At 40.5% G+C, this 19,172-nt stretch overlaps 1 protein-coding gene across 4 annotated transcripts in view; it reads right to left on the bottom strand.

Moving 5' to 3' along the window:
- PDE9A (phosphodiesterase 9A) overlaps window positions 1–19,172 on the bottom strand; it is a 73,168-nt gene that overhangs the window by 37,230 nt on the left and 16,766 nt on the right. For 2 of the 4 annotated variants that reach the window (XM_033147083.1, XM_033147085.1), the window contains 2 exons: window positions 19,086–19,163; window positions 17,989–18,032 (listed from right to left, as the gene is read on the bottom strand). In XM_033147083.1, coding sequence (XP_033002974.1) covers window positions 17,989–18,032; window positions 19,086–19,163 — 122 coding nt within the window. Of the gene's footprint in view, window positions 1–1,837; window positions 1,977–17,988; window positions 18,033–19,085; window positions 19,164–19,172 lie in introns of those variants that run through there. The other 2 variants (XM_033147084.1, XM_033147086.1) reach the window with 2 other exon arrangements.

Here is a 19,172-nt window from a genome sequence, read left to right as displayed (position 1 = left end):
AAAGGGACCACTTGGGATGGTCTGCTCTTGGAGGTTGATAAATTCTAATGGATTTCTGATGGCTCTGGGGGGACATTACAGTGGCTTGACCAAATGATCCTCTCAGTGCTTCTATTTCACTGTGGAACAGTGAGATTCCTAGGGCCATTGACATGTTTGGGACCATGGAGATTGCAATTCTCCTTGGTATTTTGAGGAGCTACGGTTGAAGGAATGGGCTGGATGAAGGTTGAGACACAAATGCGGGAACCTTGCTATGAAGCTGATCCAACACATAATAGGACACATAATTGTGCCCACCGTGCGGCAGTGAGGTCAGCAACGAAGTCATACTTTGCTGCATCCATCACATTCCTGAGGAGTCAGCCAGCAGAGTCGTTCCTTGTGGTCTAGTTACCCTTGTAGATTAGCTACCCTGCACTTGGGGCAGATTCCTGGAGCACATCATGGCTGGCCATGAGATGTTTGCAAGACACTTTGAGGAAATTTATATGGAGGATACATTCTGATACAACATTTTCATGTGCATGTATCTATTAGAATCAGCCTAAAAAAAAAAAACAGTTGCTATTTCAGAGAGGCAGGCTTTCCTAAGCTAGGAACAGGGTGTGCACAAGGTTGCATTTGTACAATAGCTTAGGAAATTTCTGACTGCATGGAAGGCATTGCAAGTTGGTCTTGGAAGAGATGTACCACCAGAAAGCGCTTCAAAATCATGCACAGACCACAGATATTTATTTATTTTAAAGGAAGAAATGCTTATGCTGAATCAGAGTAAGATTGTTTCTCTAACTCTGGGAAGCTAACTCTGGGAAGCTTCATGCTTCCAGAATACGGTAATCAGAAGTATATAATATATCTTCCTAATATAAACTAAAGACAATAGATCAGCAGTTTCCAAACTGCATTCCGTCGAGCACTTGGTGCTCTGCAAAGCATCTCCAAGTGCTCCATGAAGAGATTGGAAAGAAAAATAAATAAATATGTGCCTTTGGCACAAGGACGACGATAGTGCTCTATGACGGATTTCTCTTCCAAAAAGTGCTCTACAAACTCAAAAGGTTTGGGAACTGCTGCTATAGATTATTGCAGCTGCTTATTTTAGAGAATGTGATGTGTAATACAAAATTACTTATTACTTATTTTAATTTGCTTTTAAATATTAAAAAGTCAGATCGCAGTGTTCTATGTAAGAAGAAAATTAACAGCCCAAGTAAAACTCAACCATATTTGAATGCTACTAAGCCCAGATCATAATGCAAGGATAAAATTTAAGTAGTAATTTCCTGCATTTGTTCTCTCAAGTCTTAATGGGGGTGGGGAATACTAAGAAGTTATTCATGAGATTAATATACAGTTGAATGATCATGTATCTGATGAATTATTGCATTCTAATATTTAAAAAATATTCCAGCTGGCTACAGCTCTCATTAAGGCAAGCCTTCTCTCATTGTCCTGATGTACATAATAAGGTATATCACTCTGTCCCCCCCTACTTTTTGCAAATATTTCATTTTAGCGACTACGAACCTCAAAACTGGAATAATCAAGCAAAGCTTCAAAAGCACAAAATCAAAGTAGATCAAAAACAAATAAAATACAAGACCCTCATTGCTCCACTTTGTTTCATTTTTGTTAAGAATTTCATTTGTTTAGAATTTCATTCTAAAATGCAGCAAGCAGAACAGTAAATAGAAAGACTGGTTCTAGATAAGTAAATAGCTTTCACTTTTTTTAAAAAAAGAAAAAGCTGTTTAAACTTCTGCTGGAAATCAAACGGCTGAACTCAAATAAATAATGTGTTTAACAAAACCATGAAACTTTTCTTTCTGCTTACCGTTCACAAACAGTAGAATGTTACACACAGGCCAAAGAAGAACAAACTCTGAACCCGGTATATCCTGGTTTCATTGCCTCTCAGGACTTTTGCAGCGGCTGAAGCTTACAAGAAAGTGACAAGGTCCTATAAAAAGAATCCACTTGGGGGGAGAAAGGAAGGAAGGAAAAAAACCCACCCCTAGAAGTACTACTTTCCCTCCCTCTCGCTGTCAAAACTCACTTAAAGTACTAGGACATTCTAATCCAGGGAACAGTCAACTGCAGCCTGATGTTTATAGATGTAATAAAAGAACGAAGACGTATGCTTTTATAACCCCACAACACAGTAAAGATATATGACTAGCAGTTCCTCTTGTCTTAAAGAGACAAAGGTCCCTTTCCCTTGCATCAACACTAACTGTTTACTTGATTTCTAGATCTCATATCACTATCTGTGAAATGGGAACAACCTTCCAATGATTGCAGCTACTTATATAAAAAATATCCTTTTTTATTTGCAGAATGCTCTACAATTTTTATTGGCGTCACTCTCAAGCTTCTCTTGGAATTATAGGGGTTGCCAACTTTTATTTTCCTGGCAGGGTCCCAAAGAAGGGAGGTGGATAGTGATCTCGCTAATTAAGGTTGCCAACTTACAGCTATGTAAGAAGTGGAAATTCAGCAGGTGCAGCCTGAGGTAAGCTTTGCCACCTGAATTTCTACTTCTTTCCCTACGGCTGTTAAAAGGCACAGGAACCCTGTCAGAAAAAAAGTTGGCAACCTTAATGAGGTAGATCACTATGTATTTCCCCGTCCCCACATATAAATATAGCTGGGAAATGCGCTTTGATTTGTCCAAAGACGTATGACCAAATATAATTCTTTGTGTCTTTGTCCACATTAGGTCTCTTCAAGGAGGCTTTCAGATACGATACAATAAATCACAAATGACATTGAAATAACAAAACTAAAACTTATCACGAAAAGAGAAAGACCAGGAACAATAAGTTGCTTAACACACCCTCTAAAACACTCTTCAGCCCGCATAAAAATTACTATCAAAGTCCAAGCCAATAGACTAAAACAGTAAAAACCTAAAAAAACAATCATGTATAAGCAAGAAGCATTATTAATAAAACTGCTCAAAGACAGCCCCAAAGAAATGGACCTTCAAGGGTCATCATCAGTGGAGCCAAGCGCACATCACAATGGGGACACCACTGAAAATAGGAGCCACCACTTAAAAGGCCCTGTCTCTAGCACAGGCATAGGCAAACTCGGCCCTCCAGATGTTTTTGGCCTACGACTCCCATGATCCCTAGCTAGCAGCATCTGGAGGGCCGAGTTTGCCTATGCCTGCTCTAGCACTCCCCAATCTGACTTGTCTCAGTGAATAGTTAAAGTGCAGGCCTCTGATGCTTGCCTTAGGGCACAGACAGGTTCCTTTGCACCAGCAAAGGTGCTCCATAAAACAAAAGGGCAGTTATTATGTGAAGTAACAGACATGGTTGTCTAAATCCCTCACCCTGACCATTAAGAACATAATATAGACTGCTGCTTTTTTTGGGAGTGAAATCCAATCACATATTGACAAATTCAGATTGTGCAACTACAAGTGACTGGGAGGCGGTATGCGGCAAACTCACTCACTTTTAAAATTTTATTTATATCCCACCTTCCCTGCAAGGAGCTCAAGGTGCTCATACATAGTACATGCAGAAGACTGGATTATTTTGTGACCAGGAAAGAGATGGAGAAATGCACTGGAAAGTGCCGGATAACACATGCTTTGACACAACGTCATCTAACCTCTCTGGCAAAGGGTTCCAAATGGATGCTCCTTAAACAGCCAACGTGGTCTAACCTTCCTGCAAACAAATTTGGATGAATGTGCAATCAACATGTCATTTGGAAGTGCCATCAATCCAAATTCTAAAATTACCATAGTATGTATCATTGCTTAGGCAAACGGTACTGTCCATAGACAGGAAACAATGTGTGGGAGATTTGCTCCTGCTTCCTACTTGGCAGGCAATTCAAATGGAGAGTCTGAAAGATGGCCTAACTACATGTTACATAACTACATGATAAAGCAAACATATTCTGTTTGTTTTTTTAAAAAACAAATTATCAGAGGGGGTCTCTCTCTCTCTTTCTTTCTTTCTCTCTCTCTCTCTCTCTCTCTCTCTCTCTCTCTCTCTCGTGTGTGTGTGTGTGTGTGTGTGTAATAATCATCAGAGCACAGTATGCAGGTGAGGTGAGGTTTCAATCTTCCCTTTCCAACTGCAGTCTTGATAAAAATCCCTCCCTTGACAATTAGTATTATGAACAAACTCTGAGTGGTGCAACCACGGACAAGGCCCTGTCTTGCATTCCAGCCACTCATCCCTCAGATGATAATAATAATAATAATAATAATAATAATAATAATAATAAATTTATACCCTGCCCATTGGGCGACTCCCAACAGAATATTAAAAACACAATAAAACATCAAACATTAAAAACCTCCCTAAATGGGGCTGCCTTCAGATGTCTTCTAAAAGTCAGATAGTTGACTTCCGGTGGAGCTGCGGCCATCGCAGGATCGTGGAATATCCCTCTTGGGAGTTCCAGGCGTACCTGGGGGAAAAAGGGGTCGCGCAAAGGCTAAGCGGACCCGTCGCTTCAAGGGGGGTTACCTTGAAGTTCAGTGTACCCAGCAGCGTCATTTGCTGCACTCCTGACCTGAGGTTTGAGCATGAACTTCAGGAATAAGGGGTGAAAAGCGGATGCAAGTAGGGGACATCGCACCCCCCCAGCGGCGCAAAGCCTCGAGATCCGGATAAAAGCAGCCCGCTTCCAAGACAAAAGGGAAAGAAGATAAAAAACGGGAGCAGCGGGAAAGACCAAGCTGCCTATAATTTAAGAATTGGCAACTGTACAGATTTGGACGGGAGTAAGAGACGCAAAAAGGGAGTCCGTCTCTACTCTGGCGAAAAGATGGCACTGGGCATGACTGTGCAAGACGAACAAAAAACAGCGTTCCTGTAAAGTGAGTAAAACCCGTTTTGACTGACTACCCGGGAAGACAATCTACGGGTGGTTTAAAGGATTTTATTAATATAAGAAGAAGAACTAGAGTATATCTGAAACCCAAGGGATCTGGCGGGGGCAGAATAGAAGGAAAAGTAACTTTTGAAAATCCTTTAAGAGACTTTTAGATCGGCTCACCATCGTGTCGGCAAACCCAGAACAGAGAGAAGCGAAAGGAGAGGAGAAAGGAGAAAGGAGAAAGGAGAAGGGGTTTTTGCATGACACGGTGGGAAAAGGGCTGTTTTGAGAAGCCGGAAAGCATTGGGGTTTGGAGAGACTCGTAAAGCTGTTACATTGAAACCCTTGAAGCCCCCCTCCCTCCGAGCGTAAGAGGATCAGATCGGCAGGCGGCGGAACGAAGTAAGGGGTACCGACCCCGTGGATTACAAATTCTCCTTTGGTTTCCTGGCTTAAGGAGTAACGATCCCTTGGATTACAAACATCGATTGAGCAGAGACTGAGGGTCAAAACGTTCGTCGCGGGGAAACCAGACAATCACTACAGCCGCCGGACTGAGCTTTTGGGTTTCGGGGGTGTATTGGAAGGGAGGGAAGGGGAGGGAAGGGGCTTGCTTTTCAGGTGTGACTTTTAGTCGTCTTTTTTCTAGACTTTTTCCAATACTGATCGCTGACTGAAAGAGTAACTGTTGCTTATATTTAGTCTACAAAGTAGCAAGAGAAGAAATGGAGCCGCTACAAAGAAAGTGAAAGCAACTCCGGGACTCCGGTGAACAAAGAAAGCGAAAGTAAGAAGACAGGACTATTGAACTGAGTAAAAAAATAGACGCTCTCCACAGATTATTAGGCGCCACCTATAGGCAGGAATTGGACTGTAGGGTAAAAGATTGTAATTTAGGTGAGATCTGGGTCCCCTAGTGGTCGGGAAAATATAATAGAAGTTAAATTTTGAAGTAGAAATGAAGGGAAATAAAGGGAGTGCAACACCAGGGGATAGAAGGGCTTCAAAGCAAGAGGAAGGGAAAGAATGGGAAGGTCTATTATCAGAAATAAAGAAAGAAATAAGACAAAGTGAACAGAATATTGAGAAAAAAATCACAGATCTGAAGGAGTCAATGGATGAGAAATTTGAGAAAGTAGTAGGAGAGCTGACAGAACAACTAAAAGATTTGACCACCAAATCTAAAACAATAGAAAACTCAGTAAAGAAAGTACAGAAGGAAATCAAACAAACAAAGAAGGACACAGAAAAGGTAAAAGAAGAAATTGGAGATCTAAACAGGGTCCAAGAAGAAATGCTGGACAATTTAGCCATGTTAGAACTCAGACAAAAACAATTAAATCTCAAATTCCGCGGGATTCCGGTGGAAGCCAACGAGAACATAAGACAAAAATTAGTAGCTGAATTAGCTAAATGGCTGGATACCAAACAAGAAGTGGTGGAATACTCTATTCTGAACGCCTTCAGAATAGGGGTAAAATCTATAAAGGCCAGAGCGAAAAAATTACCAGGAGATTGCTTGGTAATGTTTAATTCATTAGATATCAGAAATGAGATCCTGAGACTAAGCCACTCTCAAAAACTGATAATAGGAGGCAGAGAAATTAGCATATATAAAGAAATCCCAGTGAGATTTTTACAGAAGAGAGGGCCATATCATGCGTTGGCAGAAACCCTAAGGAAGAAAGGGATAAGCTTTCGATGGGAATTCCCCGAGGGACTGACGTTCTACTTTAAAAGCAAAAGATATAAGATCAAGAATGTACAAGAATTAAAGAAGTTCACTAGGAGATACCCGAAGGAGCTGGGACTGGAGGAGGAGAAGAAGGGAAAGAGCGTGAGAGAAATAGCAGAAAGGAAGAAGGAGGAAGGAGCAGTAGGAGGCGCAGAGGAGGAGGAAGAGGAAGACGAAGAAGAAGAAGAAGGGAGAGAAAGAAGTGAACAGGAAAGTGAAGAGGGAGAAGAGGAAGAGGAACAGGAAAAAGAAGACAGCGAGAGCACCAATTTGTAGAAAGCTTTAATAGAAAGAATTTACAAGACATCAGAATCGGAAACGAAATATGATTTTAAAACTCCAATCCTGCAACATAAATGGTTTAAACAATAAATGTAAGAGAAATAAAGTTGAACATGTTTTGAACAAACAAAAACTAGATGTCATATGTTTACAAGAAACCCACATTGCCAAAAAACATAGAAGAATATTAATAAACAAAAGACTGGGTTTGGATTTTGTGTCGGCAGATAAAAAGAAAAAGCGAGGGGTGGTTCTTTATATAAAACAGAAGTTAGAACCTAAGCTGGTGTATAAAGATGAAGAAGGGAGAGTGGTAATTGTACAAATAACATGGCAAGGTGAGAAAATACAATTGGTGGGGATATATGCCCCGAATAACAAAAAAGCTAAATTTTATAAAAAGTTGGAGGAAATATTGCTTGAATTTGCGGATCAAAAACAAATTCTAATGGGTGATATGAATGGGGTTGTAAACCCGGCAATGGACAGATCTTCAAGAAGCTCAGGTTCAGAAGGCAAATTGCCAAAGACTTTCTTTACACTAACAGAGAACCTAAATCTGATAGATGCATGGAGAGCTAAGCACCCTATAACAAAACAATACACCTATTTTTCGGAGCCCAATAAAAGTTCAGGGAGAATAGATCACATCTGGGTTACTAAGGGATTGTTATCTAAGGTGAATAAAATAGAGATTCAGCCGAGAATATTATCTGACCATAATGCTGTATATATGGAATTAAAAGGAGAAGGTGCCAAAACCAGGTGGAGAATGAATGAGAGTTTACTTAATGATGGCAAAGTAGTAGAAAAAGCAAAGAAGGTATTAAATGATTATTTTGAACTGAATATGAATAAAGGAACAGACCTGAACACGGTGTGGGATGCCAGCAAGGCGGTGATAAGAGGCTTCATGATCTCTCAAGACATTGGTAAAAGGAAAGAAAGAGAGAAGAAGAAAGAAGAAATCTTAAAAGAATTGGAAGATAAAGAAAGGCAATTAACTTTAAAACCAGGAAATAAAGATCTGAAGCAAAATATTAAGGGGCTGAAAAACCAATTTGAAATATTAATTAATCAGGAAATTGAGTGGAAATTAAAATGGTTAAGACAAAAGAGTTTTGAGCATGCCAACAAAACGGGGAAAGTATTGGCATGGCAATTGAAAAAAAGACAAGAACAGAGTATAATAAATAAAATCAAAAGGAATGAGGAAATAATTGAGAACCCAAAAGAAATCAAAAATATATTTCAGGAATTTTATAAGAATCTTTATCAGAAAGAACAAGAGAAGGAAGAAGAGATGGATTATTATTTAGAAGAGAATAAACCAAAAAAAATTTCAAAAGAGGATCAAGAACAATTAAATGCATTGATAACAGAAGAAGAACTCAAATGTGCAATACAAAAATTAAAAGGAGGGAAAGCCCCAGGCCCCGATGGCTTATCGACGAGATATTACAAGGAATTGGCACCTCAGTTAGTACCAAGGATGTTGGAGGTGATGAATGGGATTCTGATCAATGGGAAAGTCCCAAACTCATGGAAGGAGGCCTTTATCTCATTAATCCCCAAACAAGGCACAGATTTATTAAATGTTAAAAACTATCGACCGATTTCATTATTGAATTTAGATTATAAATTGTTTACAAACATATTGGCAGACAGATTGAAAAAAGTTCTAAACAAAATAATCCATAAAGACCAAGCAGGGTTCCTCCCGGGCCGGCAGATGAAAAACAATATCAGAACAATTGTAGATCTAATTGAGTATTTGGATTTGAAAATACAGAAAAAAGCAGCCTTAATCTTTATAGATGCCGAAAAGGCTTTCGACAACGTATCGTGGCAATTCATGATGAAGGTTCTAAAAAAGTTGGAGGTGGGAACAAAATTTCTAAATGGGATCATGGCTATTTACAAGGAACAAGTGGCAAAATTAGTGGTCAATAGTACATTAACAGACGAATTTACAATTACAAAAGGAACAAGACAGGGATGCCCAATATCGCCGCTTCTTTTTATTGTCGTGCTAGAAGTTTTGGCAAACAAATTAAGAGACACAAAAGATATTAAAGGAGTTAAGATCGGCAAAAGAGAATTCAAAATAAAGGCCTTCGCGGATGATTTAGTTATGACGTTAGAGGAACCGATGCAGAGTTTGGGAGAAATGTTGAAAGTAATAGAGGAGTTTGGGAAACTAGCAGGGTTTAAGCTAAATAAAGAAAAAACAAAAATGCTGGTCAAAAATCTAAATAAGAATGAAATTGAGGAATTACAGGAAAAGTATGGCATTATGGTGGTAAAAAAGGTTAAATATCTAGGAATTTGGCTGTCACCTAAAAATATTAATCTGTTTAGTGATAATTATGATTCGACATGGAAAGAAATCAAAAGAGATTTAGAAATTTGGAATAAACTAAATTTATCTCTGTGGGGAAGGATTGCAAGTGTGAAAATGAGTGTCCTGACGAAAGTACTATTTCTTTTTCAAATGTTACCTGTGATAAAAGGTACAAGTCAGCTAAAGGAATGGCAGAGAAATCTGTCAAAATTTATCTGGCAAGGCAAACGTCCAAGAATCAAACATAAATTACTAATAGATAAAAAAGAGAGAGGAGGATTTGGATTGCCAGATTTAAAAATTTATTACGAAGCATCATGCATGACCTGGTTGAAAGAGTGGATGATCTTAAAGGATAGAGAGATACTGGATTTGGAAGGCTTTAACAACAGGTACGGATGGCATGCATACCTCTGGCAGGACAAGGTGAAAGTACATAGGGAATTTTTGACACATGTATTTAGAAAGCCCTTGTATGAGGTGTGGCAAAGACATAAAGAACTGGTAGAAAGAAGGACACCTAGATGGTTATCACCCACGGAGATACTAACAATAAAGAAAACCAATACAGAGGAAGAAAATTGGCTAACATATGAGGATTTGTTGATTGAATCAGAAAAAGGTTGGAAAATTAAAGCTTATGATCAGGTGGCAGATAAATTGACTGGGTGGATCCAATATCACCAGGTGTGTGGTCTATTTAATGAAGACAAAAGAAAACGTAATTTTGATAATAAGAAATCGAAATTTCAAGTGGAAATTTTAGAAAGCAATGAGAAAATATTATCCAAGATGTATAATTACTTATTAGAATGGCACACAAAAGATGAAGAGATTAAAGATGTTATGATAAAATGGGCGATAGATGTCGGGCACAATATCCAAATCGAAATGTGGGAAAAATTATGGAAAGAACACATGAAATTTACTGCCTGTATAATCTTAAAGGAAAACATTATGAAAATGATGTACCGATGGTACTTAACCCCAGTAAAATTAGCAAAAATATATAAGAAATATGATAAGAAATGTTGGAGGTGTGAAGTGAAAGACGGTGAGTTTTTCCATATGTGGTGGACATGTGAAAAAATTAAACCTTATTGGGAAGCAATCTATAATGAACTAAAAAAAATCTTTAAATATACGTTTACGAAAAAACCAGAAGCCTTCCTGATTGGTTTAGTTGGAGAAGAAATTGAAAAAAAAGATCAAAGATTCTTCTTATATGCCACCACAGCAGCGAGGATATTAATAGCGCAAAATTGGAAATTAAAAGAGGTACCAACTGTAAATGAATGGAAAAGGAAATTAATGGAATATTCTGAATTGGCGAAACTGACTGGGAAAATAAGAGAGCAAAGTGACCAAAGGTTTCAATTGGAATGGGGTAAATTTTTGGATTATATAGGAGACTGTAAAGATATGTAAGCACTTACAGGATTGACAGATTTCTTGTAACAGGACAGAAATGTATAACAAAAAATGATAACAACATGATAACAAAACATGTGGGAATGAAGAGAAAGCGAGGGAATAGCTGGAACATTAAAAAAACCAGAGAAGAGAAGGAGGGAAGTCAGGAAAACTCGGCGGAGTTTGTGTAATAATTGTGAAACTTTATTTGATGAACGTACATGTATTTTGTTTGTTGATGGAAAATAAAAACATATTTGCAATATAAAAGTCAGATAGTTGTTTATTTCCTTGACATCTGCTGGGAGGGCGTTCCACAGGGCAGGTGCCACTACTGAGAAGGCCCTCTGCCTGGTTCCCTGTAACCTCACTTCTCGCAGTGAGGGAACCGCCAGAAGGCCTTCGGAGATGTTGGCAGAGCACACAGGAGAGCACCCCCTGTTGAGCGTAATGAATGGTCATGCTTAGATGAGAGATGGTGGCCCTCCAGGTACCCAGGGCTTTAAAGATCATAACCGGGACTTTGAATTGAACCTGGAAAAAGGGAGGAGGTCCATGAAGCTGCTGCAAAATGGGTAGTCCAAGACTTCTGCCTGCCATGTTCTGAAGCTGCTAATGTTTCTGGACACTTCTCCAAGATGACAGCACTACATGCAGTGCATTGCAGGAATCCGGTTTACATGAAACTAAGGGCACTTGCTCAAGACTGTGGCAGAAATTGTTATGGGAAAATTCTCCTTCTTTGCAACAGTCTGTGAGAGTTCATACTGAAACAATCCACTGGCAGCCGGCAGTAATTTTCCAGCATATAGTCCCGAGTAGTCAGTATCATCACCATCTGTAGCCCAGTAAGGCGGAAGATGGATGTTTTTATAACCCCAGAGTTCAATAAATATTTATGACCAGCAAAGATAGTGTTCAAAGCTCTGCTTTGGAGGACAAGGAGTGATGCTGTTAGGTGATTCCTTATGCACGTATGTCATGCAGTACAGAAGTATTTTGTTACAGAAAGGAGCCCCAGGTCAATACTGTGATCTATCAGACCATTGCTGTAACCTACAGTGAAGTGCAGGTAAGAATTAGAGATGATGATGATGATAATAATAATAATAATCATCATCATCATCATAATCTGTCCTCAAAAGAAGGATAAGAAGGCCTTCTGTGCCAACTTTTAAATACCTGCTGGAAAGTTTTCTGTTGTGCCAGGCCTGTGCAGGCAGTTAAGAGTTCACAATGGTATTTCACTTTTAAATTGGTTTTTCAACTTTTTACACTTTGTAAACCACTTGGATACATTTTATGACTTAGCAGATAAATTATTATTTTTTTATAAACAAACGAAGTAGAATTTTAGATGACTTTCAGTTAAAATGTTCCTATTTCAGCTCACTTCGATGGTGCACCTAAAATTTATTTCACCACTTTTTTGGACCACAGTTGTACAATTTGCTTCCTCCAAAAGATCATAGATATACACATGGAATATTTTCAAAAGCATCTTCTTTTCTTTTTATTTTTCCAAATGCAACTCCCCCCCCCCCCGCAATATTATTGAGTGAAATTTGGATTTGCAGGACTGCCTGCTAATAGGTTACAGCTGCAAAGGAAAACCCAGAATTTCCAGTGTGGGTGTCTTTTGCACAGTCACTCCCTATTGTGCATGTCGTACTCTCAGCAAGGTCTCTCTAGTCTGACGTCAATGGGAGCTCTTCCCAGAATGAGTGCATAACATTCAGCAGAGGCCCATGCTGTGGATGCAACACCTGCAGTGTGGGAACAAAGCATATTATCTGACCTCCCTCTCTCAAAGGCCAACTTACACTAGCCTTCGGATTCGGCCAGCAAACAGATGTATGCTAATTCTGCAAACAGAAACTTTGCTCATGCTGTAATAAAGATGCGCTCCAGAAAGTTCAACAGACAGTGCAGAATGGTGTGGGTCAGATTCTACCCCGTTTCAACAGTGCAAGGCCTCTTGCTAGCACAACAGAGTTCTCCACCTCCACCAAATTTGCTCAGGGTCTTTGTCAGGAATCAGAGCAGTTCATGGGGGTGGGGGGAAGGAGAGGGGGTGGGGGAGGGGAGATTGTTCTGCAGGGCAAGCAGAGGTGCTTGAACTGACTGAACAATCTCCTTAATGCTACAATGAATATGAATTAGGGATGAAAGTTCAGTGGTGGAGCACATGCTTTGTATGCAGAAGGTCTTGGGTTTAACTCCCAGATTCTCCAGTTAAAAGGATCAGCTAGCGTGTGATGGGACAGACCCGTGCCCGAGACCCTGGAAAATAGGCAAGAATGGACAAACAATCTGGTCTGTCATAAGGCAGCTTCCTATGTTCCTGTATAGTATAGTTCTATGCAGGTTTTCATTTTACATGCATTGTAATGAAGCGGCACATACCTCAAATGCTTCCTGAAGGTCTTTCACACAGCTACCTTTTCAAAGAACCACCTGGAATAGTTTTGTAGGGAACAGACTGTAGCCGCAGCTGGTCTGATTAAGGGACTGTGCAGAATTGCACTGTTCAAGAATACAAGAGAAAGAAGTATGACTCATGGGCAAAACTGCCTCCCTGCTTCTTATGTTATCCACCCTGTGTGGATGGTGTGGAATCAATGGCTTGTGCTCAGGGTAAGCAGTTGTAAAGGAGGACAAAATTTTCCACCTTTAAAGAGTCCTGTGGCAGATGGGATTTTGACAGAAGTGAGAAAACTAGTCCCTGTTGAAATGGCTTCTTCTACACAACACAAATTTTCTTGACTAAATTTGGAATTGGATTTTCATTTACTGTCTTGCAGAATATGGAGAAAAGCTCATTTGTTTCCTGAGAAGCTCTCTCAGCATGCACATTTAATTATTTAAAATAATTAATTTGTAGACTGCTTACAAATTTTGAAGCAGTTTGAAGCAGTCTAGAACAGGATGCTAGACTAGATGGGCCATTGGCCTCCCCCAGCAAGCTCTTCTTTTCTTGCAATAAAAAGATCAAAAATCTAAAACATACCGGTACATTAAAACAAAATATAGCCACAAATATCCACAATATCAAATTATTGAGAATTAATGATCTATAAACTAAGCAAGCATCCAAAACACACTACAGTTGATACCTCCCAATTAACCAGGTGGGGAGAGCATCCCAAAAGTAGGTGCCACCACAGAGAAGGCCCATTTCCACTTTGCCACTAGATGACACTCTGCAGGTCACAGCATGACCAAAACACCCTTTCCTGAAGAGAGCCACTTGTAAATATCAACATCCACACTTTACACAAAAGCAAGGATGTTTGTGCATATATCCTCAAAGCAGCCTGGTCAAATAATAACTACTCAGGCAAATTATGTTTGACCTGTGACATAGCTGAGCGTGACCAGCTGGACAAATTCATATTACAGATACAATGATTGTGAACAAACTTTGGCATGATCACCTGACAGATACAACTGGGCAGTGGACCAAGCACACAAAACAACACTCCACACCTACCCTTATCTTCTGGTGGTTTTCTTTTACCACTCCTTGGGAATGATTCACATGGCTGGGTTGAGATTCAAAAAGCCTTACTCAAAAGAGCAATCAGGAGACAGGCCAATGGAAGTGTTGTATAAAGTCCTCCCACTCACACCTCCAGCACTGTTGTGATAAATCTTAAACCTTGTGAGGGAGAGATGTGTGTTCTGTATGGAGATGAAATTGCCAGCAAAACACTCCTGCTTAATCCAAATTTGTCATGTCTTGACATAATTAGACAATTTAATCTTGGTGTCTGATCGCAAAACTGGCAAAAGAGCAATAGGGCATATCTTTAATTTTTAAACAATCTCTGCGGGGTTTCCTTGAAGCTCCGTAAACACCATAAATTGGCTCATCTATCAACAGCCATGTTCCCAGTGTCTTACACAAGCCTCCTACCAGAACAGCTGTATAAATCTCTACCGATCCAACATTCCTATTCATATTGATGTCCCTGAAGATAAACTGTTGTCTTCTTTGGTTTCTGTCAGCTATTTGATAACTTTGCATGCTCACTGGAAGGGCATAGACATGACAACTGATAGCTGCAGACAAGGATGCTTCCAGGTAAGATGAAGAGACTATGACATGCGCTGGCAATGTGATAGGAAGCCAATGCTACACAGAGAAGCAGTGATGAATACTTCAGTCTCTGCCATCTCTTACCTCATATCCCATTAGGGAACAAAAAAGGTACAGCCATTTATTCAAGGTTTTGTTGTTGTTGTTAGGTGCTGTTTCCTAAGCAGCAGCAGCAACAGCAGCAGCCTGTCTTGTTTTGCCTCTTGAGGAGAAATGGGAAGTGCCACCCTGCCCTGCCACTGGTGGAGAAACGGCGCAGGCATCGACACTGGTTTCCAGTGAGATCACACCAATTTCCAGTGAGATCACACTGAAATTTCACGAGATCATCGTACCCCACAATATCTCATGAGATTTTGGCGAGAACTTTCTGGAAATCAGCACCAATGCCACACTGCTTCTCTGCTAGTGGAGGTAACAGGGCGGATAGGGCACTCACAGGGGTACTGTCTCAAGGGTTTCCACTGCCTGAGACGGTAGCTTCACTCCACCTCATGGGTGGGCAGGGCCTGTTCCTACAGATCTTTCCACACCAGCGGGGCTGGTGTTAAGGCGACTGTTGGGCACCCGCTGAAGGCCACAGTCCCACAGGGGGCACCCCCCCCAAAGCCCCCTGCCCCTGCTTGCTCTTGTTGTTGCTGCCTGTTCATCACCTGCTCTCTTTCTGAAGAGGCACACAGTGACAAGGGTGAGAAGGTGGAGTGGCGCTCCTCACTTGAAAAAGGTTTTAAGCAGACACCAAAAAGAAAACGTTTCAATTGTCATGCTGCTGTGGCTGCTGCTCTTCCCACCAAACCCCTTGCTTCACCATGACTAGATGTGGTCTCCCATCCAGAAATGGGAAAGAATGAATGAAAATATAAAGGAATCAATAATTGAAAGCACTAAGAAGAATAAATGGCGAGGCATTACAATGGAGAATAGCATTGCTGCTGTTTGGAATTATTATTATTATTATTATTATTATTATTATTATTATTATTATTAAAATCATTCTGCAAGTACTTCTGCATTGGAGTTGCCTCCATTTTAATTGAACATTTTCAGTCTTCTCCCCTTACATGTGTAGTTCTGTGGAAAGGCCTGGTGCAATTTAACTGCTTCTGAAATGATAACTCTGCTTATGAAACACTACCTCTGTGGCCTTCCCCTTTGCCATCTGTTTCCTTTCTTAGCTTGCTCCATGCCTGCCAGCTTTTGTGATTTTGTTAGGCGCCTTCAGCATGTAGGTTTCTTCCCCTTTCTCAGCTGAAATCCCCAGAGTCTCATATTTTCCCTTGAAGTGTACCTTTTCAGCCCTTAAGTATGAAAACACAAGTGGCAGCAGTCTATACCTCTGAATACCCAAAAGCAAATATAATGACCCTTATTCACAGAAAGTTAGTTCTGGTGGTCCCACGGAAGTTGTTGGGACTTAACTGATTTTTTTCTCTGGATTGGGGACAAGGTACTGTAAAACACAATTGTTTTAAAATGTTTTAATGATCATCATGACTATCATCAGATAATTGCTTTACCCACCCTTCAGTATGAAAAGCAGTTTAAAACAAATTACAGTCATGAGAATAGTGGATTCATCCATTCCCACATAAAACATAATTATCTCTTCTACAATTGGGAGTTTCTTTCACTTTTGCAGTTTTGTTTACGTACCAACACCTAAAGGGTTGATCCATCCTTTACATTTGGAACTCATGTATGACCAACATCCAAGTTCAAGTGGCAAAAATAGCAACAACATCCTACAATGTGGCACTATGAATTGTGAATGGCACATGAGTATTTAAATGGCCGTTTACTAATGCACTCAACACTAATGACTTTGGCCATGAGCAAAGGATTGGGCTAAAATTCTGTGCCTCTTGCATGGAAAATGCAGCCATTTAAATATGTGTGTGCCATTCACAAATGATGCAACTGAGTGTGGTTTCTTTTGCCATTTCAACTTGGGCATTTTTGTACTTGAGTTCAAAACAGAAATGCTCCAGTAAGCTTCATCACTTCCCGATCACCTGTCTACTGACTATTTTTCCAGTTTTGTTTGCACAAAGTTTTCAGGAAGGATATGCAAAGTTAGATACTTTTTTGAGCACTTGTTCTGATCCCCCCCCCACGTTACATTGAGCAATTGTTATCTCACACTTTCCACTGTTTTCCACTCACTTTCCTGATTGGGAAAAGCCTGAATTTTGGAGGAAGTTGATTCGTTGTGCAAGAAAACCAAACCCACTTCAGTTGTGCAAGCTGAATTCCTGGTTTGTGATTGAATACTATCTACAGAATAGCAACAGCCTGGACATGCCCTTAGTTGCAAACATTAACTTCAACAAAACTTTGGCACCATTTACGAGTTGCAACAGTGCTGTGGCCACTGCTTTATCACAAGTTCATTCCATGGGTACCTGCTGTAGCATTTAAACATTGGCAACCAGATTTTGTGTTTATGTGTGTGCCAGTTCTGAGGGCCTTTCCCACCACAGCAGTGACATCACAATGGAGGTGTGGGGTGGGGGCCCCGGTGCGCTCCGGGTGCCATGTCTGGGGAGGTGAAAAGAAGGCACCCCGCAGTGGCACGAGCAGCCATCGTGCCACCGCAGCCGCATGTGGAGGATCCTCCATTTGCGGTTTCAGCCACGAGCAGAGGATCCCGGCGCTGGCACCAAACTGCGGCATCACATACATGCACTGTACGTAACGATGTCACACATGAGCTGTGCATAGCGGTTTGCCGCCGGCGCCGCTCGAGCGCCAGCGCCATACAGACAGCTGTGGAATCCCTCCGGCGCCACTACAGCCGCATGTAGAGGATCCTCCATTCGCGGCTGCAGCCATGAACAGAGGATCCCGGCACCGTCCATACGGCACTGGAGGCAAACTGCTATGTACAGCATATGTGTGGCGTTGCTACGTACAGCGCATGCGCCGTACGTGGCAACGCTGCACATGCGCCCTACGTAGCGACGCCCCGCCCCGGGTGTCACAATGCCTTCATTTACCCCTGCACCACAGTACTATAGAGCTTTAGAAATTATAGCAGATTTATGGGCTGATACTATGAAAACATAGCTCCCCCTGTGAAAATATGGTGAGCAGAGCTAAAACCAAGGAGATTTAAGTGAAGTCTTCTGTCGATTTAAAGGCTCCTAAATTATTCTGGATTAAATCCTCTATAGGTGAAATATTATTTAACAGTCCATTTAAATATGGATTTACAAACTTGAGAAACATGCCTAAGGTGATTTTGAACAAAATAAAATCTACCTGTTTGTTGCCCAGTGGTCACAGGTATTACTTTGTATGGAGTTCTGCAAGAGACAAAAGGGAAGTTAAAGCATGTACTTTCAAATGATGCAAGCATCATGAAACATGGGAAGAAGGGCTGCTTGTAGAACTGGTTATGCTCAGAATTTAATTAGGGAAAAGAACATACAATTTCGCAAAGCCCTTCCCGCTTGAGTGTCAGAGGCTCTTGGCTGTGTTCAAGCAGTGTTGACAACACATGCAGCCACACAAGCATTAATTGATCACTGCAGCACATTCCCTGTTTGAGCACAAGGAATAGACTGGGAAGAAAATGGTGAATAAAACTTGCAGCATAAGCAACTGCAGGGGGCAGGGGAAATAACATGAGCAGAGCAGATTGTAAGAAGCCTGGGAAAATTATGAAGAGCTTTGGGAAAAGAAGAGCCTTGGGCTATGCATTAATGAGTACACACCTCCAAAAATGTCTGTGTGCAGAATAATGTTTTGGTTTGCTTCTCCTAGTAGAAGGAGGATTAGGAAATGTGTGTCTCCAGAGGAAACTGAGTGGGACGGAAAAAAGCATTTTCACATTAACTGGTTTTTTTGCAGCATTTTGTTCCACAGATATACTGTATGCTCTAATAATCCAATCTAATCTAACCACACATGCTATAATCATGCATATAATTTTAGGGGGGGGAATAAATAAAGGAACCTTAGAGCTGTATTAGTTTTAGGTCACTTACAGATAAATTGTTAACAAATGAGCATTTGTCCTGGTTTGGTTGCACAGACTTTGTGGGGAGGTGAGATGGTACTGGCACTTGGTTGAGCATTCATTTTGATTTGTTAGCAGTGAGGTTACACAGCGTGGTATCAAGCAATTTTTATCCCACATTTTCCAGTGTATTTCCAGTGTAATCACTTTCCTTATTGCATGTGACTGTTGCTATTTTGGGACGAGATTCTGGGGGAAAACTCTTAGTAAATGTTTGTTGTCTTCCATTGCATATTCTCTATGCCTCACATACAAAAATGAAATAAAATAAAATACAACTGATAAGTAATACCATTATTCTTCTGGACTTGCTTTGGTTATAGGAAAACATACATACCTTTCTGAGTTTGCTGGCATGGTAGGATCAATGGATACCATACAGTCATCTACTGTGAAAAGTGAAATGGTTGTATTCCTGGAAGAC

Source organism: Lacerta agilis, chromosome 4, assembly GCF_009819535.1.
Source record: "Lacerta agilis isolate rLacAgi1 chromosome 4, rLacAgi1.pri, whole genome shotgun sequence".
Taxonomy (NCBI): Eukaryota; Metazoa; Chordata; class Lepidosauria; order Squamata; family Lacertidae; genus Lacerta; species Lacerta agilis.
Note: the sequence above shows the minus strand (reverse complement) of the source record. Positions and strands in the feature narration are given on the sequence as shown.